Source organism: Takifugu rubripes, chromosome 8, assembly GCF_901000725.2.
Source record: "Takifugu rubripes chromosome 8, fTakRub1.2, whole genome shotgun sequence".
NCBI classification, from domain to species: domain Eukaryota; kingdom Metazoa; phylum Chordata; class Actinopteri; order Tetraodontiformes; family Tetraodontidae; genus Takifugu; species Takifugu rubripes.
In genome coordinates, this window is record NC_042292.1 from 4667258 (window position 1) to 4693193 (window position 25936).

Sequence of the window (25936 nt, forward strand, 5' to 3'; positions counted from 1 at the left end):
GTAAGGCCAAAGCTCCGAAAGGCTTCAGTATCTTCGTGTCTGGGGTCAGGAGAGTTTACCGTTGTTGAGATCTCGCTCTGGGCGAGTCGGTGTGGCTGGGAATACTGTCTGCAGCGCTGAGCTAGTAGCCGGGCCTCTTCCAAGGCTAGCTGCTCCATGGGTACTCGCTACCAGCTCATTGAGGTCACTGAGTAGATGATCCAGCGGCAGCTTCAGGTCATTCTCTCTCGCTGTCATGGAGGCAGCTTGGCTACTGGGACTAGCTGCCTAAGGGGTGGAGAACTTTCTGATCTTTTGTCGTACGTTGGGGCTGAATGACATTTTGGCTGGGTGTGGCAGCGACGAGCTGTGTTTGTTGGGCTGGTTCTGTGACTGTTGGTCCACAGGCTGTGCAGTGATTCTACGCCTAAATCCTGAATTAAAGGAGGTTTTAATCGGGTAACTTATTTGGTAAAGTGCTGCTTGAAGGTGAAATGCATGATTTTTAATTACAAACCATGGCTGTTGATTGGATCTGAAGTATTCAAGTATTAACAATCCCACACCTTTTGAATATGGACCTTCCTGTGGATTCCACCGGAGCCGTTGAGCTTCAGCTCGTCACTCACTGCTATTTATGCAACTATATTCCCCTGTATTCATGAACTTCATCTTCTGAGACCTCCATATTTGGCCCTCCGTCTTCACCAAGGCCACATTAGCGCCTGCGGGCACCTTTAGCCCAGCACGTCCAACCCTACAGAATTTCTTTTAGTCTTCCATGTATGTCTGCCAGGAGTTGAACACCAGACTGTTGGTGGTCTTTCTGTTTGCTACCAAAGCCTTAGAAACTGATAATTGCATAAAACAGTGGAATGAAGAGCACAAAGGCCCATTATTTGGCGCTCTGCTGCTCTTAATAGCACAATGTGTCAGGCGTGCGGTCTGCTCGTCTTTCTTTCTCCTTTTGTTCTCTTGGACTGATGAAAGTTGGGGCTTTGACAGTCGAACATCAAGCGCAGATCAAGAAAGACAGCAGAGCAAATGTTCATTTACAGACTAGAGCCGCAGAAATACTGAAATGCTGCCGTTGAGAAAAAGGTGATCATTTAGACCTGCTGGTTACAAGCAGGTTAGGGTCGTTGCACCGCAGTCTTACTTCAGCTGGTGGGCTGGTATCACGTCGACTCGAACCCATTTCCTTCCGGCTCCGTCTCTAAGGTTATTTAACATGACTCACAGGTGAATGCCTGTCACAGCCAGCAGCCAAGAGCCTTCCAGACTTCCATTGTGTGGGTCATGGTGTGTGAGACGAAGGCAGTGTGGAACCATGAAATACACACTCGCATTCAGTTCATTCACAATAATGCCCTCAGTTATGGGGGTGAGTGCACACACCACAACACCACAACGCACCAGAACAACAAAATAACACATGTTGCCACATTTAGTTCAAAGTGTAGAATTTGTTTTCATTTTTGTCTGTTATTAGTGTTTTTACCATTGTTGGTTTCCAGTAGATTTAATGTTGCCAGCGATTGTTCTGTTACCACCTGAAAGTAGGCCGGGGGCGATAGATCAAAGTTAGGTTGGTTTGCGTCCAACTTGGGACTACAGAGGAGCAGAATATGAGATCATATGTAGAAATCACATTTGTTATTAGGTCATTTGATGTTTATATTTGATGGTTTGTGAGGAAGAAGCTGAAGGAGGACAAACCTCTGGCCATCAAGGGAAACTGGGAGGAGCATCATCCCCCAAATTCATCAGGTTTTTTTCATCACTTTTTTGTAAATCTTTTGCAACCAAAGTTACAGTATCACCTTGAATTTTTTTCCCCTTTCCACAGAGGACAGAGGAAGCATGACAACTCTAGAAGGGGCTTCAGGGCCTGTGAGTTATACTGGAGGCTTCTAAATTAGCTAAACTGGGCGATCATTGAGATCTTTGCCTGACAGACCTCTCAATCCACCTCTCATCCCACCTGTAAAGGACCAAAAATGCTGGTGTCTCAACAAAGTGAGGACGTTGAAAAGTATGTTTTACGATTTGACTGCATGGCAACACACGGGCACAATGGGCCTGCAGACTAATTCCCTTGTTGCTATGGAGATCAGCGATGGATGAAGGCTGATCTAATCGCTGCTAAGACCTGCGGGAGGCGCTAAGGCAAAGTTCGACATTTCCGCAGAGACATACCATCAATGGTTCTGTGCAACCCGGGGCAACAGCCACAATGACCGACCGCCGGCCGACGGGCCTTTGCTGCCTCTGGATGAGACCTGAACTGAGGAGTAACATTGGTGAAAACACTGATAAATATGACACAACCAATTTCTAACCTCCAGGGAATTATTGCAAAGGAATTGAATGTGAGCATGTATTTCCTGGTTCAACACAATGTGACCATGCCTTCGTCATATGTAGAGTTTCTAACGGCTGTGCATGTTGTTGTTTTTTTTATCTCATTCCTGAGCATTTAGCAGTGCTTTAGCCCTTTTCTTCTGTGGTACAGGACATCGCCCTCACCTTCAGTAGGGCCTCTACATCAATCCCGAGGCTAAAAAGAGGTGGAGGGAGATCATTTGTAAATGACTGTAAAATCTCAAAGGTCATGTGACTATTATCATCTCAATAGTGACACATGTGACTCTTTCTGCTCCATACGTCCACCTGGAGATGAACTGAGGTGTTTATTTGCGGGCAGATGTCCACGCTGGCTCCAAAAGCAAGAACATGTTTGTTGTTAGCCTCTATCGTTTAGCAACGTCAACGGCACAAAGAGCCAAACCACTCAGCCAGATATCAAGGCTTCAACATTATAATTTACTTCCAAAAGACACAATGTCAACCAATTATCTCCTCTGGAACCTGAACCTGTCGCTTGGGGCTTTCATGAAAATAACAGATTCTGTCATCCGAACTATTTGGAGCCGAGCAACTATCGCCGTCAACAAAAAATATTTAGCGCAAATTGGCAGCGGTTTGGGGGGGGGGGGGTAGCTGTAGCAGCTGGGGAAAACCTCCATCTAGCGCTTGTCAGCAGCGATGTGTCTGTATGTTTTTAGGAACTGACAACATTCCTCCAGGGAAGGAGGCGGTAGCTTTAAGATCAGGGATGGTGCACATACATCAGTAGCACGGTGGAAGGAGTTGGATGGATGTTCTCTTCAGCATAGCTCGCTACAACAATTGTAGAACTCTCTTTTGGAGCTTTTTGTGGCACCAGATGGCCATGTGGTACAAACTAAAGTCAAGTTAGCCGCAAGCTAACAAATGTTGGCACATATATTGAGATTAAGATACCAGAAATTGTTTTCTGCCCTCGGATTCGTGCGAATGAGAAGAGCTAAGGCGTTTCTCGGTCACAGGGAAACTTATAGGACCATCAGGCTGATTATATGCGTCAGACATGCTGGATGTCGAGACCTCCGCCCCGCGCACCAAACACTTTTAATCAGATCAGACCAAAGCTGCCGTGTGTGGCATTTTAACCTCAATCACTGGCACATTAATTTGAAAACATCTCCATAATTACCGCAAACAAATACGCTCCCGGTTCACACGGATGCTGCGCCACACTCAGAGGTTGCAGTTGGATGCGTGCTAGAGGAAAGCCTCTTTAACTTTCTTGAATAATACCGACTTTCATTCCACTTTAATTATTCTCGAGGCATAATTTGAACTTCACATTAGCCGACACAGATAATTACGCGTGAGCTGCTGCGATCTGAAAACAAACACGCTGAAGCAGCCATTAAAAACTGAAGAGTATTTCCAAGAAACTTATTTTGGGTTTATTTGGGGATGTAGTAAATATATCCTGGAAAATGCTGATGCCGAGATGTTGCCTGGTTTCCCCTGACAATAAACGAACAGCATTCCTTATTGTTTGCTGAATACTGGGAAAATTATAAATCTGACCAAACGGATGAATTGACAGGCCAATAATTGGCAGTAAAACTCTTCTAACATCTAATACATATCAACACTGTCGTAAAATTGGGAGACAGTTGTGCATCTTTTAATATATCATGCCTGACATTCCTCTCTGTGCTCACACCATGGTAATAATTCATTCCCTCCTGGTGCGCCTCTAAAAGGCAGTCTTAGTTTCTTTGCTGTAACAATGGTGTGATCACACCATCAGGATTGTTTTCCACTCTCAGGATGTCTGCAGGATACTCGCTTGGCTCAGGCGCAGCATCTTCCTCACATCTTTTATCTATAGTTGTCTTCTATAGATCAAAGATGGCGACGTGTGTTCACACACAGTGGATTCAAGCGTACAGTGAAAGCTGTTGCTGTAGCGCCGATCCCTGGGATTTGAGGTTTAAGACAGAAGCTAAGGGTTGATGGCGCACCTGGTTTGGTGCTCGAATCTAATTGGGGGGAGTCTAGACGAACACTCGACCAGAGGAGGTAGCCCGAAATAGAGCCTCTCGTCTCTATGGAAACCATGGGCAAAAACAGTTGAAGCCTCTGCCATAAAAGACATGTGGGAGACGGGGATGAAAGGGAGAGAGAGGGATGGAGGAGGATGAGAGGGAAGTCTTACGAGGGTGTGTGTGTGTGTGTGTGTGTGTGTGTGTGTGTGTGTGTGTGTGTGTGTGTGTGTGTGTGTGTGTGTGTGTGTGTGTCACAGGATATCGATACCTCCGCTGGGCATATGTGTCATCTCTGTCTGAAAGAATTGATCTTGCCCGGCGAGCACCTTATTTGGCTTATATACTGTATATTGTTTTATCACCTACCAATCTGCTGTGTGACTTGAGAAAAGCGGCTGAACTTGTTCTCGCTTTAGCTTTCAAGCTAATGTTTACGTTTCGAGGCTCATCTGAATATGTGATCTGTAAAGGAGTTTTGCCCCATAATTTCAGTTGGACGGATTTAAATCATCTTGATCCCCGTTTTACCTGCATGGCTCACACAGAGGTGAGAGACGGAGCCGTGAGAGGCGGCAGATCAACATCGCCAAAACTCTAAAAACCTTCAAACTCTTGCAAACTTTTTCCCAGTTGTCTCATCGAGAAACGGTTAGAAAACAGGATTTTGTTGGCAGTTTGAATTATTGATACAGAGCATGCACTTTAAATCCAGCGTCTGTGTTTTTAAAGTGAGCAACAGATCAGTCGCGCAAGCTCTTTAACTTTTTGGAAGTATTTCAGATGAGGTCTGAAATAAAAGTTCAAAGGCTGAGAACATGACGCCATCATACGTGTGCGTGCGCGCGCGTGTGTGTGTGTGTGTGTGTGTGTGTAGCTGGCAGAGGCGCTTCTGCATGACAGTTACATCACCTCCTTCAAGGGAATCCACACTCGCAAGCTTTGATTTGCTCGATGGAAACAGGGTAGCATGCGAGCAGAGAGAAGAATTGATGCTAAAGGCATGAAGATGCTGTTTTGTATGCAGAGTGGTTGGAGCTTAGTGTTCTAGCGGAAGCATTAGCTTAGCTCTTTGACATGATGATAATAGATCTGATCGTGTGCTGCAGACAGGTTAAGGACAGTCGAGCCTTCTGCCTGGTCTAGCTGATGGCGAGAGAGGAGGGGAACATGGGGATCAGTGAGACACAGAAAGAGGAAAAATCCTACGTCAGCAGAAAGGGAACCACATTAAAAGTCCATGATGAAAACTAAAAAATCCCTCCAAAAAGAAGGAGAAACTGCTGACTGTTCAGATTATAAAAACCACAGCGGCAGAAAAATCTGCATCTGCTCCAACCAATAAATCAGTCAGTCTCACGGTAGCTCAGAGCTCTATTTGAGTGTCATGGGGAGGGTTTGGTTTCATATCTCTGCATAATTCTGGTTTTACTCCTCTGCTTAACGAGGGCATGACCTGCTCCTAAAATCCTGACAGTGTTTCTCCTGTGCTCACTAGGCATCACCACCGTGTTGACCATGACCACACTGAGCACAGTGGCGAGGAACTCGCTCCCGCGCGTGTCCTACGTGACGGCGTTGGATCTGTTTGTCACCGTCTGCTTCCTGTTTGTGTTCGCTGCCATGATCGAGTACGCCATGCTGAACTACTATTTCTACAGCATAAGACGACCTCCTCCTAAAACCCGGAGAAAGGTAAGAGCGTCACCACTCTGGTATTCCTGAGCCAGATCGTTGTGATCACCCCCTGGTGGATGGCAACAGTATCGATCAGTTTCAATCTATTAGTTCCTCTCATGCGGGAATGTTCAAATGTATTTCCATTCACTTCCTTCTAAATGACTTATCTTTATGATATATATCAAAAGGGAGCCTTTCTACTTGGTTTGTAGCTAAATTTCCATCTAAATGTAAAGCAACTATGCTAAAAGAAATGGTGCCTGTGTACATTTGCCTTCATATTGATCTGACAGCGCCTCATTTATTCAGCTGCGATTCAGTTTGTTTTTCCGTGGCAATAAACAGACCACACCTGATGGTGCCGGATTGGGTCAAAACCCTGGTTTGCATTTAGTTTAAATCAAATATATCGCCACCTCTTATAGCAAGGTGAGTTTGTGGGAACCATGGTAACGCCTCAGTCCTAAACACCCTAGTGGTGAACAAACAAGAAAACAAGAGTTCAAACAAAACCCAGGTACTGCCAGATTTGTGCCACCAGATGAACCAATACAGCTATGAGGCGTTTGTGTTGATGAGCAGTGTGGGTAAAACAGCATTTTATTGCTCCTAAATGTTGCGTTTAGTGCCTTCAGACACTCATTGAGCCAGGTGATGTTATGTCTATGGAATGTACGTTTTTGTATGCGTCTCTGGGAGCATGTCCAAGCCCATTTAAAAAGCTCCACGGAAACGGCCCCATCCGCGTGGGTGCTCTCGAGGCTGAACCTGCCGTCAAAGCTTTCAATGCGTCTTCGATTGAGTCAGCCGCTGTTGGCCGCCCTCCCTCCACGTCTCCCTCTTCATTACCTCCCAAAGTCGAGGAGTTCTGCTGAATGTCTCGGAGGTACAAAGCTCAACAATTAAAGTGTGTCACACTCCTCGTTCCTGGCTCTCCCTGCGCTGTGTTCCAGCCTGGGTTGTCATATTCACAGCCCCTTTGTGCCGCCCACTCCGCCATCTCTCTTACTACACAAAAAAACGGTTTCTGCGGCCCCCATCGCTTCCCACTCATCGTTTAAGAGCAGAGTGCTGAAATGATCAGAAGATTTTACCTTATGTGGGCTGTCCCACAGGATATAAAGAGGGTGGAAGTCACAGCCATACATATCTAATGACTTATAGATCACATTCAGCAATTCTATGCAGTTCTGTGAAAGGATTCATATTTGTTTAAAAGTCAAAAGTCACACCAGCAGTCAAACCCTCATCCAATTTTTCAACAGTTTAAATGTTCAATTGTGGACATTAAACCAACTAAAAAGATTTAAAAGTCACGTGAACACGACCAAATAATGCAAATTACAAAGTCATAGAGACCAGTCGGATTAAAGCAGCGCGCCGTATGCTTCATTTTAACATTGTTGATTGCTGAGCCAGTTTACCTCTGGGTTGCTAGTTCCTTATTGACTTCTGTTGTGGTCTTCGACATCGTGGATCGACCAGAAACAGTCGGATTCTTACTGTAGCCACCTGCCAGACTTTCAAAGGTTTACAGTTCTGTACTCTAATCCTCCTCCTCTTAACCAACCACAGGCTTACTCATCCTTTACCATGACTCTGCCCCCACGACCCATGATGCCGATGGGCAACTCCCTCTTCTGGAACGACTACGAGGACAACTGCCTGTATGAGTGTCTGGATGGCAAAGACTGCACCAGCTTCTTCTGCTGCTACGAGGAGTGTAAAGAAGGTGGCTGGAGGAGAGGCCGGGTCCACGTCAACATCCGGGAGTTGGATTCCTACTCCCGGGTCTTTTTCCCCACATCCTTCTTGCTCTTTAACATAGTCTACTGGGTTAGTTACCTCTACCTCTAGTTGATGCTGGGCTGCTGTCCCTGCCACACTGCTCCGCAGCTGGTGTTTTACAATCAAAACGAGAAGCACACAAGGTGAAGTCACTGTTGGAATAACGAAAGACATGCGGCCTCCAAAGTGGCCACGACGCACTTAGCGAAGGCGCCTTGCTCGGCGGCAGAACCGGCACAAACTGGCTTGACGCTCAGAAAGCAGACAGAAGGGGCAACGGCTTCCGAGACACTTTAAAGACGGCGATGCACCCACAGTGCCTTCTATAGAAAGGGTGCAGCACAAAGAGGATGCAGCTTCAGAGTTCCCTCCATTTTCTTACTTCATCTATGACACGGCTGCATGCTGTGCTGCTTATTCTTTTACAAAAGGATCACCACCCACCGGATTCTAGGCACTCGCCATCTTTTTGTTGGTTAGTTTTAGTTGTACCCGAGGATTTTTCCTTCTACTATAGACTGTGGTAACATTTCATTATTATCGTTCTTATTCTGAGTAGATTTAGTTGTAATTTGACAGGGAGGCCTCAGTGGACTCCTCATGTTGCTAATTGTTCAGTATGAGTTAGCGCCAGGACGGTGTTTATCTGGTAAAATCCTCTTGATTAATTCAGTGAACTTTTGTCCATGATGCATTATTACTCAACTCTTTAGTTGCTGTTAGATGGCAAGAATGTTTTTATACCTGGTTGGTGTTTAAACACAGAAAAATGAGAAAGAACTTTGTCAAAATATCCAAAAATGTGATCCGTGGACCCTGGTCCCTGAACGTATCGTATGTACGTGTTAACGTGGATGAAGAGTTTGGGGTTAGAGCGGCTCGAAACACTATTATGGTTTTGACATCCTGTTGTTGTTCTCATAGATTTGTGGAGTAGATTTAATTAGCTCTGTCGAAAATATCCTGATTTTCTTAAAAGGTTGGATGTTCTGGAAAAACCATCCTCAATATTTCAAAATAAACCAACAGAAAAGCTCTGACCACTGTCCCATGATCTGACCGGAAGGACCCTGGAAAATTCCCTGTTTTCACGTCTCAGTTCATGGTTGGTGAATTCTGACCGAGTCTCGGTGGCAAAGACCTGCATGACCCTCGTGTTCATAAACTGCCCTTCCATTCCAATAATAATCACTCTCTGCCCACAGAGCTGTTGGCACCATCTCGGAATCATTCGTCGTCACTCATCACCGCTGCCAGTGATCAAGCTGGTATAACTGGGACTTTCTTTTTAGCGTTTGATCCATTTCCATCGGTAAGACATTCACAGGAACCTCCCACACGCAAAATCAATGGCGTTGCTACAAAATCAACAATTTGAGATGTTTACCATGTCCAAACATAAGGCAAACCAGAACCATCTAACCTGGATAACACCAGTTCTTCAATCATTCCTTCTTGGTAATAAACCAGTTCAACTTACTGAAAACTACAAACTGCAAAGAAAACTTGTGAAAAATTGTGACATTAAAAGAACCTGAATTTGGACTAAATTGTGCCAGACTAACCGTTTTAGCGCCCCCCTAAAGTACATACGCTGCACGTTGCCCCTTTCCCCATTTTGCATAGTTTTTTTTCGTGGCTTTTACGTCGTAACGAAAGCTTTAGTCCTTCTGATCCACTTTCTGGTGCTCGGCTGGCGACAGCCAAAAGTGCTGTAAAATACGTTCCACATATGTTGTGATGCTCATGAGATGTACAAAGAGTGATGCTGAAATATGGATGATCTGCGATGGGTCTTGATGGACTCCCGCAAACCCTCCTCAAACATTTAAGAGCTTCAGAGTGAAGCGACCGGAATGGATGGTTTTTCCAACATTTTGGTTCCACCTGCTGTTTTATGGTGTAACCTCATTTCCAGCACAAACACGTTCCTCTGAGTATTTTTTTCTTCCCGCAGTTCTAAACTGGTTAGAGAATGAGAGACCCGCGCCCGGCCGGAGCCACTCTGGTTCCATGTCGGTCGCTTCAGCTGCGCCACTGAATTTGTGTTAAAGTTTCTGACCTTCAAACACCAGAAAACACACAGAAGCAGTTGACTGGAAAAACACAAGTTCAATTCCTGTCCATTTCTGTCTCGAGATTTCTCTCTCGTTATTCCAAGATAGACTTTGGACATTAATTTTTGAGCTATTTTAAATTAAACTGAATGCACATACCGTTGGGCCACATCACCCGGATTCTATGTACTTATTGGCTCTTTTCAGATTATTTGGAGACCAAATATGTTTCTGTTTTCCACTCTTTTGTTGAACTGACTGACCTGAGAACTGCACACACACATACACAGTGACACCCCCCACCCCCTCCCCCTATTGCCACCTCTGGTATCGCTGCTACACTTTAAGTGTCTTTGTTGAAACAATAGGAGCAAACTCACTATTTTCTGTGTCATGAAAATCACCTTTGTGTCGTCAATATGGGACCTGTGTAATAATGAATCCGCCGAGGAAGGATGGTGCACAGACTGAGCCGCTCTGATGGGGGATTAGGACTCCTTTGAGATATCATTTTGAAAGCAGGGAAAATAGGCATCTTTTTCTAGTGCGTGGTACATTGCTGATATTAATAAATGATGTTTTGGTCAAGTAATTCTCTGCACTGTTTTTCTGTTATGAGAGGCTGACATGTTGGGTATTCATTTTGCATTCATATTACGTCTTTTTAACTTATTTGACCTTGTCAAAGTTTCCAGGCTCAAACTGTGAACCAGAATGTTTCAGCCCAGCACATGAACTGGTTTCATATATCCACAGATGGACCAGATGTTCTGGCGGGCAGGTTGACCAATTTAGCTCCTCTCCGTACAAGAAACACCTCAGGCAGCCTGTCTATCCTAATGAAAATGATCCAGCTAATATCTGGTGACAGATGTATGAGCAGTTCATTGATTCCCCGACTTTGTTGACCTGGTTTGAAGCAAATGTATGAACAGAGCACAAGCGTAAGTCAGAAAATAAAGAGGTGTCAAGGGCAAGATGATGCTAGATGATGCTTTTGGCTGGTCCTCACGACTTCAAAGGACTGTTGGAGGATTAAGACGAGGTTAGATTTGGGTTTAGGTTGGGGTTAGGGGTTAGTTGGGATGGTTTGAGTTAGGGTAATAAGCAGGGGAAAGCATTATGTCTGTGAATGTCCTCACAAAGATAGAAGAACAAAGGTCTGTGTCTGTATTTGCACAGACAGAGTGCATGTTAATCCATAGCTGGATGGCTGGGCTGAAGCGTGTCGCATGTGCATCGGTGCATGAACAGACTCTCGTTGACTCTGCTGTATAATCCAACGGCTGTATATGAAGATGACGGATGTGTTTACGTGCACATACCATATTGGATGTTAGCGCTTCTTGCATGCTCATATTGTGGACCTCACTTTTTAAAAGCCCCCTTTTCCTTTTGCCCAGTCGTTGCCATGGTGAACAGAAGCAGAGGAAAAGGCCTTTTCAAGAGAGTGAGTTTGTGCATATTATATATTAATTTGGACAATGACGTCCCCTCTTTTTTGTTGTTGATTTGATGCGATAAATCAATTTACCCAACCATTACAAGCTAAAACTAACCCAGTGTGCACAGAGGTGGTGATATAGGTGCGACACTTGGAAGTTGAAGAAGCACAAAGTGCTGTAGGTTTTCAGGGAGATAAAAGCAGGCCCTCAACATAATGATTAATGTGATTAAAGTGATTACTCATGCCAATTTTGGGCGAAAAGCTTTGTGTTTCATTGTGTTGCTTCTATTGTGTGAGGATAGTTAATTCAATAGAGACTGTAGCATAGCCACAGCGTCTTGGCATGTTCGTGCACTCATTCACAAATTGCCGCATTGTTTTCTGAATTGATGCTCTATTTTGAGTCAGTATTGACGGACACTTGACCATCTTTCTGCAGCATTTGTGGCCTGAACGTAATCTCAGAGCTTTTTGAGTATTGATCTCAGCTTTTTGGAGCAAAGTAAAAGTATTAGGGTGACGGTGAGTTCTCGGCGAGGGTTAAAAAAAAGGCCTGTTTTGTGTGGCGAGCACTGCGCGGTGCTGTATTACTCACCGTTAAAAACAATGGCTGGTTAGGTGGTTGCCGCCTTTCTGTCTCCTGGTGGACAGAAAGATTTTTACCCAACAATCCAGACCAGCGAGTTGCTGTTGGAGCTGGTATGCTAGCAAAGATTTTTGCTGCATAAGTAGCAATAAATATCTACTTAAATGCTCTCGTCTGACATTTTTCATGACCAAAAAACTCTAGAGAAATCCGCTTTTTGGATGCATTTATCTGACTTTCTGCCAGAGACGTTGATCCCTGATCCCTCAGCAGACCGCAGAATAGGAAACAGAGAGGAGGTCTCCCAGTACCGGCTACCAACAGCTTCATTAAAGATGCATCCTGTTTCTGTCTGAGTGCCTAAAGTAACAAATAGGCACTTCAGGGAAATCTGACCAAAATAGATCCACGTGTTAGTTTTATGAGGAGTAATCTTTATTTTTCCAAGGGGAAATATGATCAAAGCATAAATCTAGAGGATCATCTTAAACCACCGAAGGCCACCGGGAGTGTATTTTTGTTGGCAACACAGCCGTTTGAGCTTCCATGTTTGTCCTGACCGCAGTTTTAGAACCTCTTCACTTATGCACAATTAAAAAATGGATATTTATATTTTCTTCCGTGGCAGACCAGTTAGAGGCCCACAAGGGACTCCTTTTCCTTGGTTCAGAGTGTGAGCTCAGATCTGTGACCCCAGTCAAAAACTTTGGCTGCTACGCTCGTTATGTTGGGAAAACTCAGAAGCCAAACGTCTGTGTAGGGGGGGGAAACGAATGAATAAAAATCGGATCATTTAAAGGTATTAAATTGGAAACGCTCAACTCTTATGTCATTCCGATAAAAAATAACCTCAAGGAAATCGAGCAGTGCGATACGAAGCTGCCCCGTGTTTGCGACGGCGGCGGCCCACATCTCTGCCTCGTTTTTACCTAAATGCCTCTGAAATGAAAGCGCACCTATTCAGGTGGAATGGCAATCTCCGCTGTGTGTGCCTAACCTGAGGCGGAATCAGCAGCAATCTTCTGGCAGCTGCCGCTTCGCCGGGTACTCTCCCTGGATCTGGGAGATGATGAGGCCAGATGCCAGAGGAGAATCCGCAGACAGAGACGGTCTCGGGGCGCTCAGATACAGAGTGTGGAGGAGTCTCTTCTGGGCCACAGGTAGACATTTTGTAAAATGCACCTGTTTCTCCCCCATGTAGACTTCATACCAGGATGATTGTTGTCTTGTTTCAGCCACGATGGGGTGGAGGGGGGTGGACGACTGCAGGATAATCCCAGAAGGGGGCAGACGTGAGGCAGAACCAGAAAAACAGCTGAAAGGTTCCATCTACTGCAGGTTAACATCTGGGCGGTGGTCCTGGTGGTGGAGGTCGGCTTGTCTGTCTATGAGTTCTCCTAACTCCAGGCGGATGAGGCTGAGGATGACATGCTTGTGCAGTTGCTATAACAACATAACACAGCTCCTACTGTTATTGTTTGGTGGCAGCAGCTCGCTTTTTTGTGCGCTCCCTTTGTGAAGAGTCTTAGCGTCGATGCAGTTGATAGATTAACGAAATCTCTGAGATGTTGTGGGCAGAGAGAAGAGTAGATCCATTTTACATTTCAGGGATCATAAGAAATCTACTATGCATTCGAGGTGTGAGGAGTGTTTTCAGACAAAAGCAGCATTGCAACGAAGAGCAGGTTAGCAAGTCCTACCCTTTAAACGTGGTTTTGTCACCGCCGTAGATGTCTCGCAAGGTGACACAGCCTCATAAACCATCAGGAACCTGAACACTTTCCGTGCTGAATGATGCAGACGTGGGTGACGAGGACAGATAGCGATTCAGGTCAAAACAGAGAGCTGGCGTTTCTTTGGAGCTCGCTCCCATCAAATCAAATATTCAGGCTCCATCCATGCAAGCTCAAGACACTCCAGGTGGCTTTTTTTTTTGCCTTTCTCTGTCTTCATGCACGCACTCTCATCACTGAATACACACACACACACACATACACACACACATTAATGTCACAAACGCCTGGATGTGCCACAGATAAGCTTTATGAGGCAGAGACCCCATTGAAAGTATTTATAACCCCAATCAGAGGGGTATTCAGCCTGTTCTTCCCTTTCCACTGTTTTCTGCCCTTGCTTCTAAACGTTACAGCTACTAAATCAGCATGTCAATATGGGGCACGTTAACCTCCGCGCGTGGGTGTTTCCTGCATGTGGCAGCAGGTGGTAATCAGTAGACCTTATTGCCAAACGCACCTTGTCGCTCTCATGGCAGCCATACATGTGTGCACGTGTGAAAGGTGGGGCAGCTGTCAGAACACTAGAACGTGCATGCGTTTCTTCCGCTCCTTTATCCATAACAACAGTTGTCAACACAAGAATCTGAACTCTAAATAGCAAACTTTGAGGTATAATTGCATTAGCTACAGTTTTTTTTCAAAATAGAGCTTAAAATCCTCACAATAAGTTCAAAAGTCACACGTGAACACGCATTAAGAATATGACATCATCAGAAGTTGTTGTTTTCTAGAAAAGTGAAGGAAACAGATATTTGGTTTAAAATAACAGAAAGTGCGTTCAATGATTGTGGCCATTCATTCTGTCAACTAACAGGTGGCCCATAAATGTTGCACCTGCTAAGTTAAAATGATCTGAAATTCTTCAAAATGGCCACCAAAGCCCAAAACATGTCGAAGATGGAAAATTATCATTTGAATGTCTTGAAAATAGCCCAAACTGCAAAGACTGAGCCAATGATCTGCTCTTGAGTAAATCAAGCAAAGTCTAAAACAGGTGTGGGCAAATCCAGTCCTCGAGGGCCAGATTGCAAAACCTGGCTGGATTCCAGCCTTCATGGATTGGACTTGCCCATCAGAGGAGGTCAAATCCAGTCCTCGAAGGTTGAATTCAAGCTGGGATTTACATCCTACCAGGCAGGAAACGCTTTCACCAAGGTAAATGGAACCCCAGGTGAAAGGGTTTACCTGTAGGACAGAAAGTCTGGCTTGGATCTGGCCCTCGAGGACTGGATTTGCCCACCCCTGCTCTAAATTGTCATCGGAGTCCTGTAATAACTAGAAAATCCCTGTTTGAAGATCAGCTGTCGGTAAGAATCCCTGCAAAAGCCCAATGTTGAAAAAATGACATGTTAATTGGTTTCAATTTGACAAAAAGCAGATTGAAAGTCCTAAAGAGGAATAGTGCAACATTTTGCAAACAGGTTCTCAGATGACCCTCAAGCCACCATGCACCGTGACGACCGAAAATGCTTCTGTAATTGGGGTTTCAACAAGCCATTGACCCCAAACACACCAGGATGCTAACAGCATCTTGGTTCCAGACCAGTAGGATTAGTCTCATGATGTGGTCCCATGTGACGTGGTCCCAGTCCCAGACCTTAAACCAACTGAAAAGATGTGGGGTGATGTCAAAAATGTTGTTTCTGAGACGACGCCAGATCAATTGGGGAATGTAGATGGACTTCCTTGGGCTGGAATGTCTGTTCACTGGTATCAGAAGTTGGTCAACAGGCAACACAGACGTGAAGCAGTTTTCCAACATAAATGAGTTCTGGGTTTTTATGTCCCCTTCCACTTTCAGTCAAGTAACACGTTTTATGATTTTGCTTCATTTGTAAAAGAGTGTTTACAATGTACGTTTGTTGGCGTGCTTTCATAAATATTTTCAGCTTTGTTCACTTTGTTGAACAGACTGTTATTTTCAACACAACTGTGTGCCGCCGTCTTCAACACATGGGTTGTCGTACTGCAGGTGTGTCTTCAGCAACGATCTGCGAAATCTGTCAATGTGCTGTAGATCTCAGCAGGACTGAGTGTGGCAGGCGACGTTACCATTCTTAGAGACTGTTTTGACACCTTTTTTTCATTTTTATATACGTTTCAGAGCTTTTTGTGGCAGTCGGATTTGTTTGCAGAGTTCAAAAAAAACGTTTAAAAGATCATTTTATTCCCAACTCTAGAACATTTTTCTGCCCGATGATGTTCACATGCTGCTTGGAAGGAGTCGACTGTCCTTGGGTTGCAGAGCAGAACAAAAGTGTCACGATTCTTTGGACAGAAAAGGGATTAGAGCAGATCTCTGGAGACCTGAGCCTTCCGTGTTGGCTGCAGCCACCTGAGAAGAGCTCATCTCCTGTGATCGGTCAGGAGCGGACAGTTGGAGCTCACGGCACCATGCGAATCACTGACAGTTCGGGTCAGATGGAAAACAGGGATCTCTGCAGGAAAAAATATTCATCCGTATATATCTGCAGCAAAATGACAAGAGGCTGCACCTGCACCGAGAGCTGGCAGAATTACAAATATGCCAGCAGAAGTGTGGCGGTTTAGTTCATCGGCAGCAGGAGGAAAAACCGGAGCGGACAAGATGAGATGCACATTTTTATGACGCTGAAAGAATATCTGACCCAAACACTCGTCTCTTATGTCAACATCCCGTTAAGCTCTTAGCCACCTTCGATAACACCCTACGTTGCGATTTTAGCCGAGCTTAATCAGCCAAGCCCCTGGGTTCCTGCACAGCCAGGTCAGGCGTCGAGCACCTGGGACGGATACCGTCCCCAACGCACCCGCTTGCACGTGAGAGATGGAACTTTGTCGCACTTCTCGGGTCACCGAGTGAAAGTGTGGTGACGGAGGAAGTTTTGATTGACGTTAGGAATGTGCTGGATCCGTAATTTAAACTGAGACGGGAATGTCCACACGCCGACTGTCAGGAGACAGGAGTGGTTCTACTGAACATACCACAATCAAAAGATGTCACAGAGCGAACCACAAATGAGGACAATTACGGTGGTTTTCAAACTGCTTTCTATTCATGATGGGGGGGCAAGGAAGTTTTGAGGTTGAGGAAAATATAGATAAATAAACAATCGGTTGAAAAAACCCGATCCAGCTCAAGGAGACGCTTGTTTGTTTTAGCATGAATCAAAAAAGTTGACCTTGTAGAATCCGATGGAACCTCTGACAAAACATCACAAAAAAGCACTGTGCTTCCTCGTTCCCATTAGGGTCCTCAATCTATTATTCATATATCTAAAACTCTGTTCTAAGAGCTGCTTCAAATTTACAGACCGTTCTGTGCTAAATGTTTCTGTGTGTGTGTGTGTGTGTGTGTTTGTGTGTGTGTGTGTGTGTGTGTGTGTGTTCTGGTACTTGCTACATACTGAGTACAAAAATACTCATTCTACTAGCAAAGGGAGGAGATTTTGACTGGTTCGCTCATCTTCAAAGGACTGTTTGAGGGTTGAGATGTGGTTTTAAAGTCGAGGTTAGAACTGGGTTTATGTTCGGGGTGGGGACTTCTCACAAAGTTAAAAGTACAAAGGTGTGTGTTTGTTATAGGCAGTGTCTTCCGACATGAGACCATGAGGCGTTTATACTGTATACTTTCATACTTTTAAGGCCATACGTTCTTGCTCTGTGCACCTCAAATGGTTATTAATGACATGAGGTAAAATTAATGTCAGTATTTTTTGCCTTTTGCCTTTGCTTTGCCTTTGAATATAAATATCAGCTAATGAAATAATTACATTAATAATTACATTGTGTCATAGGTGCGGAATTGGGGCACATAAAAATTAGTACTTGGGGTCATAAAATTGGCAATTTTTCAAAGATTTGTGTCTCATCACTTGTATTTGTGTTAATATCATTGTCTTTCAAAACACATCAAAATCGACAGAACTCCTGTTTAAGCCCCTGATGATCCAGACCAGGATGTGGTGGTTGAGGTGGAAAATGAAGAGGAGAGGGGTGACAAGTGTCGCTTGATGGACCCGAATTACTGGAGAGCATTTGGACAAAGAAAAGGCCTCTTTTTCTTTATGGTGGCTTGGCAAAATATACCTGGATGTTTTAAGTAAAATGTCAATCTTAGGTATGAAGTTCATTTTTCTCTCTGTCTGTGAATCCATCACTAGCTGCGAGCTTCATGGCTCCGTTACACATCTCAAATAGCTTTGTATGGGGCCACAATCCAGTCGCATCATACAAAAAGGAGTGCACGTGCTACAGGCACATAGCAGCACACAGGTTTGTTTATAATATCATGATAATTAAATATCTTAAAGTGTTTTATTTAAGGCTGGTAAGTAGGTAAAATTTCCCGGTATTCCCCAATCATTTTTACCAGAGTTCCTGTGGCTCTGAAGAATTGGCAGTTCTTTTTTTTTTTTTTACTGCTAATGTTCCCAGCTAATTTAATTTACCTTTCTACACCATTGTGAGTGAATGGGCAAATTTGGATGCAGTGTACTGGAAACAACAGCATGCGATAGCCATCCGGAGGACCCCATTGTCGTGACTAGAATGGAAAACTTGCGTGACATTATGTGCTATAATAATGGAATATTATATGCTGTTTGATAATAACCAAAAAAAAGCCTTAAAGCCTTTTTTTAAAATCCTACTTGATAAAATGCTTGTATAACAAGTCAATTCACTAAGAATATCTGTGTAAACAGGGTGTGACTAAGAAATTCTAAATGTTATTTTTGTTTTTATTTTTGCTTTTTTTTAGTTTTTGGAGGAGCACATAAATCCTAACAAATAAAGCTCAAATGAAGAAAAGACTGCATGCGGTACAGGCTTGATAATATTGAGTCAGTGTTAGCATTGCCTAAAATGTTAATCAAACCCTGTTGGATACAGAATAGAAAACATTTGATTAGCATTTAGGCAAATACACTGCAAGAAGAAGCGTGTGCACAAAGTCGAAGTGCCCTTTCTTCCAACAATGGTGGGCAGAACACTTCATCAACTGTCCAGGGCTGTTCAGAGCGCAGCGTTTTGATGTTGGATGTGAGGTGGTTGCATCAGACGCAGGCTGTGATTCTCTGAAGGCAACAATGTGACGTGAGCGTGAAGTGGCAGCGAGAGCTGGTGTAAAGCGAAATTAACACTGTGACTTTTCAGAATGTCAATGTGGACCAGAATGTTCAAGACACACTACTTCCCACTTAGAGTCAGAGACCAAGTGGGGGAAGAGGTGGTGTTTTGGCTCATCGACACTGAGGGAGCATGGGGGTGGTCAAATGAAGCCACTCTCAGGCCAAGCTCACAGCTGTAGTTGCTCCGGAGGTGCGGGCAGGACTGTTGCCTAGGGTTTGTGCACACTGGCCACTGTAGCGCTATCAGAATCAGTTTGTGGTTGGGTCCCCTCACTCTGGTGAGAGGGTATCAAGGCCAGTGGGGAAAATGTGTAGAACAGCTCATGGGGCCAAGCAAGTTCAAGAATGTCAGAAGGGTTTATGTGGAGATACTGGAGAGCCTGGCTCCAGCCTCCTCGCACAGACTTTCCCCTAGACTGGCATCTGTGATGACCACGTTCCTGGGCCAGACCCTAACCTAACCCTAACCCATGAACACCGTCCTGGGTCAACAAAGACAAAGTCCAGCAGCCGTGGAATTTGCCCTGACCATTTCCCACTGTACGCCACGGAGCACAGGATCAAGTCATGTAAAGTGACCCAGCACTGAAATTTCTGGAACGTGTGAATGGCTGAATCCATCAGACCCAGCAGCTCATTACACAGACTGAACTGGACCGACTTGTGCTGACAGACGTGTGTCCAGCAAGCTGTGAAACCTTTCACTCCCTCCTCCGAGAAGCAAGCTGTGAGTGGCATTAGGCAGAGGGACAATCCCAGAAAGGATATCTCAGATATCTATTGGAGCATGCTGGCTCCTCTCCATATTTATTGCAAAACCAAGTCTATTAGATGTTTCGTGACAATGTATATGCAACCGTAGTGCCACATGTCAGTATCCTAAAATTATATTCCTGCGGAAATTTCTTCAGAGCCCGCGGGTCCAGAATAGGGCAGATTCCTCCATGGCTGCTCAGTGATGGGGAGAAGTGGATCAGTCAGTGAGGTCAACCTGGTGGGCTAGTCAGGTGACCGGGGGACCCAGGAATAACGAACGCTAACCTGGTATGGTCAACCCCCAGGTAGGTACTTTAAAATGGGTGGGTATTCTTCCTTGAGATCCCCACAGTGACACAGCCGAAGGTGTTCTCTGGTGTGAGGATCCATGCTGGTCACCATCTCGTAGCAGGCTGGCGTGCTAGCAGGAAAAGGGTCATGGTTAGAGAGTGGACTAGTGTGGAGTTGACAAGAGTGGCTCGTATGTCGGCCCAGATGTACCAACTCAAGCATTCCGAGAGGAATTCCACCATAAAGGGCTGGGAAAACAAAATACTTACTGGTCTAGTCTGGTGTGAAACAGAAGGCAGAAGGCAACACGACACTGGCATCTGGTGAACAGATAAGCTAGTGCTAGTTCTGATGTAAGATAAGCTCTTAGGGGATAAAGGGTTTTGATTTGTGGGAATGAGATCAAGGCATGCTATATATAGTTATATATACATATATAGCATATATGTGCTATATATGTGCTGGCTTATAATGACCAGAGCTAATGTATATTACCAATGTTAATGTTGATTATATCTGCATATGTGGCATCAACTGGACATCCATTCCTCCAGGGAGAGCCGTGGCTGAGGCTCTCCTTCAGGTTTTATCATTTTCCCTAATTGTTTGTACGACCCAGTTGAGGGTCTAAGGACAGATGATGTCACATCTTTGCAGCTCATAAAGATGCTTGGGGCGCTAAATAAATTTGATTTGACATTGATTCCTGGCTATGAACACCAGCCAATCAGGATTGGCAGATAAATGCTTCTACCAGGGATAGATCCCATAGTGAAATACCAAGTGAATATTATGAAGTGCAGGTAAGGATGCCTCCTGTTGGTCATGTTTGGTACTTTCCAGTAATACCAGATACCTGCTCAGCATGCAGTCTTTTTTTGTATGTTATTAAAATAACCAAGCACTCTGTGTATCTGTGTGTGTGTGTGTGTGTGTGTGTGTTGGAGATGAAGGAGCAGGAGCAACAGCAGGGAGCTACTCTGGACGGGTGAGGAAACGGGGAAGAAGGCAAGATGGCAGTGACAGGGGAATAATGGCGACGGGAGGGCCAAACATCTGAGTGACAGATAAGAGGGTACAGAGAGAGGGGTGGACAGAGTCCAGATAAGGGTTGATTGTTCACAGGCAACCTGCTGGGGGAACCATCTGAACACAGCAAAGTCTCGGAGCTGTGCTGGTTTTCCTCCAATTAAATCAACAGAAACGTTTTCAGCACTCGGTCATTACCATGTAAACGACCTAGCATCGCAATGATGAGCCAGACTTTAAAGGTCTGCTTTATGTGACCGATGTAGTGTGAGGGGAGGCTGCTAACACCTTTGCCTTAGCTTAGAGGTAAAGTAATTTTAATATCATGATACTGTTGTTGTTGGATTGTTGTTGATGTGTGGAATATAGCTGACACATAAGCAGACATCCGCCTGCATGATGTGCACAGCAGTGCATCCTGGGAAATTGCAAGAGACAGTAGAGAAATTGGATTCTCTTCTGGCTCAGAGTGCTGATGCTTAACACTGATGATAAGCAGTGTTGGAAATAAACCTCAGAAAGGTTCCTCTGATTTGCAGTGTGGACAAACTGATCTTAAATCATAAACACAGAAGTGAAATTTGTTTTCCCACCTTTGTAAAAAATTAACTGCGACATCCGACACGGCCTCACTCTTCAATCAATGTTTTGTCCATCCAGGGCAAACCTCCTCAATACTTCTCCATCACCAACTGCTCCTCCATTAACGGTGGCTTCTTCCTTCATCTGGTTTCTGCTTCTGAAGTTTTGGAGGAACTCATCAATTTGGAACAAACCTGCTCACTATGGCAGGATTACCCATGTTTTTAAAAGTAGCTGCTAACATTATTGCTGCCCAATACTGATATTTGTTAAACACATCGATTTGTCAGTCAATTTTTCCTTCTGACTTGAAAGCCACCATGATCTTTACCATGAAGGTTGCTCTGGCTCTGACCCCAACTCCTACAGGCCTATTTCCACCATGCCTCGCCTGGCCAAAGTTTTAGATTAGCAAACAGCTGCGTCACTTCATTGACTCCAATCATATATTCAGAACTGGCCCTGGATGCATTACTGGTACCGTTAAGGTCCTCGGTGACATCATCGCCCCCACAGACAATAGACAGGTCATAGCTACCTTTTTAGATATGGCCAAGGCCTTTGATTAAGTAGAACCAACATCCTTTTACATCCCCTCTCTAACATCAGCCAGTTGCATCAACTGGTTTGCCAGCTATCTCATTAACCATGTACAGCAAGTCAGAAAAAGTGGTGTCAGACCCACATTAACAGCTCTAAAGGTGTGCCTCAAGGTTCCATCCTGGGCCAGCCTTGTTCTGCATCTAAATAAAAGATGTGACCCAGGCTATTGGTGCCTCCAAGATACACCTTTATGCTGATGATACCATCATCGACTCATCTGGCCCTTCCCTCCACTCTGCCTCTTCGACCCTCCAACTCACAACCTTCATCTGTGTTTCTGTATTTCTGTTTTATATTTGAACCCGGAACAACAGTCTCATTTGCCCCCTCAATGTTACAGCTCGGAACTGGAGATCATCCCCTCCTCCGAATAGCTAGGTGGACCCCTCACTGTCTTCCAAGTCCTAAATCAATAACCTGCTGGCCAAAGTTAAGGCCAGATTGGGGTTCCTCTCCTGGAATAATCTCTATTTCACAGTCTCTGCCAACCACACTGTGGCATAGATGACCATACTCCCTGTGTTTGATGATGGTGATGTCATCTCTAAAAGGTTCCACCACTGTGATCTATCTGAACTGAGGCTGAACCTCCCTCCACAACAGGTGACAACGTCACTGTCTTCTAGTTGTGCATAAGTCTCTACCAGGGAAAACACCTCAATACTTGGCCAAAACCTTTGAAAACCTGCTGCAGCAAACGACTGGAACTCCCTTCAACACTTTGTGTGTTTAGCCACAAACTGCAACAGTCCATAGTTGGCATGTCGATTCCCCTTCTGGACTCTATACTCGTCGTTGTTTCTGTTGCTTTTGACTTCACTGTCGTCTCCTCAGTGTCCGGCTGTGTCTTGGGTTCATATGCGCCGTTTTTGTTTTGTACTTCTGCTGGGGGCTCTTGTCAGGTCATCTTTTGGAGTGAGAGGCTGTTCTCAATTACTGTTCCTGGTAAAATAAAGGTGAAATAATAAAAACCCGCATCCACGCCCCAAAAAGGTTGGGATTGGTGGCAGCTCTTCCAATTCAAAGTGCTCATTCCTGTGCAGTGACATAAAAGGAACCAGCTTTCACAAAGATGATTTTTTTCTTGCTCTCACATCTTCAGCGAGAAAGTGGCTGATTTTCCGAATGAAACTGGAATAATGTGTCTGGAGTCATTTGCGGAATTGCTGAATGGATAGAGCTGATATTGTGTGTAAATGTGGCACATTTGTACCTCACACTTGGCCCCTCTGCGAGTTTGGGTTGTTTTTCTGCCTTCTTCTTGGATTGTCCTCCCCCGTTAACACGATCAGAGGTGACAGAAGTTGGTGGGGAGCAGAAAGCTGTTGCAGCAGTGGCAGCAAGACAGGACGTGAGGCAAAAAGTAGGGCATGATCTTTACTGTTGCCTTTTTGATTTATTTATTTTCCTGTTTGGATGGCGGGGGATCCCGACTTTTAAGAGAAGGAATTAGAAAAGTGGAGGACGCCACTACATGCTCCCTCATGTAAACAGGTTTAAATAAATCATGTCTCCTCTGAAAGGCTCTGCTATTAGCTCTAGGGTCCCCTTTATGCATCTGTGAGACATTTATCAGCAAACAACCTCAAATCAAAGTTTCTTCCCAATAACAAAGGATAGAGCAGAACTACCGGTATTCCTCCTTTTATTTTATTTTCATTTTTGACTATTCAGCCAAGAGCCGAAAAAAAGACAGAAATCCAACCAAACGTCTCTATAGCAAACCTTTGTCCTTGTCATTAATTCCCCGTTATTATTGGAGGCATTACAACATGTAACAGCTGATTCCGATGGAAAGAAGCACACGTGTGGCTTCAAGTGAGTCGCTGGATTCATTCGGTCTGTGGGACCCTTGATTATAATTATGTGGACGCAGGAGGACTGAGCCAGGTGAGGACAGCAGGTGCTAATTGCTTATTTTCTGAGGACTTGAGCAACAGCAACGCCACCCTTCCTCCTGGAGTGCTGCAGGCCTTAATTGCTCACTCCAGTGTGAAGCAGGCGTCATGCAAATCAAACTGCCAAAACCTCTGGAATATTTCGGTTCGCGGCGCCGCGGCTGCGTGTTGCATCTGTCACATGCTCGTTTGCTAAAAGGCAATTAATGCAGGTTCATTGTTAGATGATGCAGGTGGTTGCCCAGAGGTCAGGGCTGTTCATCCAAGCCAAACATGCAGATTGTGAACCCAAATGTCATATTCCTCCCCGTCTTTAATTTCCTCCATTAGAAAAGATCGGCTGTCGCACATCCCTGAGAGGAAGTCATGGACCGAAATCAGCTCTGTCTTCTCTCATTCACACTAATTACAACTAATCACACTTTTTTCCACAGTTCTAAAATAAGATGTTACATCATAATTATTCGTGAGTGCGACTGGAGGCACAGGGACAGGTGACGGACTAGGATTCCAGTCAGAGAATCAAGGGCGCTACTTAATAGTTTATTCCTGGTTGAGATTACGTTACTGACACAGAGATAGTGAACATATAGCTTCTATGGTTGCTTTATACAGCTGTGTACAGGAGCTACAGTAGAAGGCCAGTGTATTGTGGTATATGTAGCCGCGACTAAGGGTAAGCTACAGTAATATTTGTATCTGAATATGATCTAAAACTTCATTTAGGTACCCTCATTTCTTCATAGACGTAATTCCAGCATCTTTTACTCTATATAGCTGCCAACCCTTCCCCTGTACATGTGCGCTCCAGAACCATGATCACAAGTGATCAAGTTGAACAGTCTGGTAAATAAGTACTGAGTAAACAGACCATGGGGCTGCGCCAATGCCAGCACGCTTACCCGCTTTATTCTGGGATTACATCATGGTAACATCAGCTGTTGTCCTCCATTCGGCAGCAGGAACATGCCAGCAACTGTGGATTCTGTAGCCAGTGGGCAAGGCAGAAGGGAGGCGGATGCGGGTCCAATTCTCTCTGAAGCTGGGCTGAATTTCTTGCTCTGGAAAAGGATCCAAAACGAGCAGATGTGGATCACTTCAGGACAGATGACACATCCAAAATCCAGCGAAGATCTTTATTTGGATACGAGGGAGGGGTTGCCTCGCCCCTACGTATGAAATAATGGTTCTGATTTAGCTTTTGAACTTCCTGTGCTCAGAAATCCTGGAGGCAAGCTGTCGGAGTCGACTTGAGCATAATTGAGTGGGTTCCACAGAGCCTCCCAACGATAATTCATAATTGAACACGCTGCACGGTAAACCGCAGGTGCTTGTTTCTGTCGTGCTCCCAACGTCTGTGTGGCAGCCAATGAAATATTAACGGGACATGTTCTCAGGTTAAACACCAAGCGTCCAGAGGCATCACGCCCAACGTGTTCGGACCCAACGAGGCAAACTCTCAGAGAAAGGTGGCGAAGCTCGTTAGCTGAGAACTGAGGAGGGAGCGCTCGTTACCGAGCGGCGCGGAGGCGGGCTCCATCGTCTCTTCTCAATGTGGAACATCTGAGCTTCATCCAGGCTGAGCGTTGGTGAGAACCTTGTCTGCTTTCAGCTTTTGATCACTCTTTTTGCACTGAAGAGGAAAGTCTCCATTTGCATTTGTAATCTTTCACCTTTAAGTCATTAAGATAAACATGCTGGTTTGTATTAACGATGATTGGAGAAAAAAAACGCACCCGTTTCTCTTCAAAATGGTCCGAAAGTTACATCTTCTCAGGTTAAAAGTGGAATTCTCATACTTTTGATAATTACAAAGGAGAAAACGTAGCGTGCTGTAGGGGCAAAGGGGGGGGGGAAGGATTCATTTAGGTTTAGGGTTCTTCCTCTTCATCGATCTTTTGGCATCTGGGATTTTCCATGAAAACTTCAAAACGTTGACCTCTTGCCT

The 25936-nt window shown here is 44.8% G+C and overlaps 1 protein-coding gene across 2 annotated transcripts in view; it reads left to right on the top strand.

Annotated features, from left to right (window-relative positions):
• The window catches only part of LOC101062692 (gamma-aminobutyric acid receptor subunit gamma-3-like), a 50213-nt gene extending 39739 nt beyond the window's left edge, over positions 1 to 10474 (top strand). For both annotated transcript variants that reach the window (XM_029840204.1, XM_029840205.1), the window contains 2 exons: positions 5863 to 6059; positions 7620 to 10474. In XM_029840204.1, coding sequence (XP_029696064.1) covers positions 5863 to 6059; positions 7620 to 7901 — 479 coding nt within the window. In that variant the 3' untranslated portion in view covers positions 7902 to 10474. The remainder of the gene's footprint in view (positions 1 to 5862; positions 6060 to 7619) is intronic.
• The last annotated feature ends 15462 nt before the right edge of the window (positions 10475 to 25936 follow it).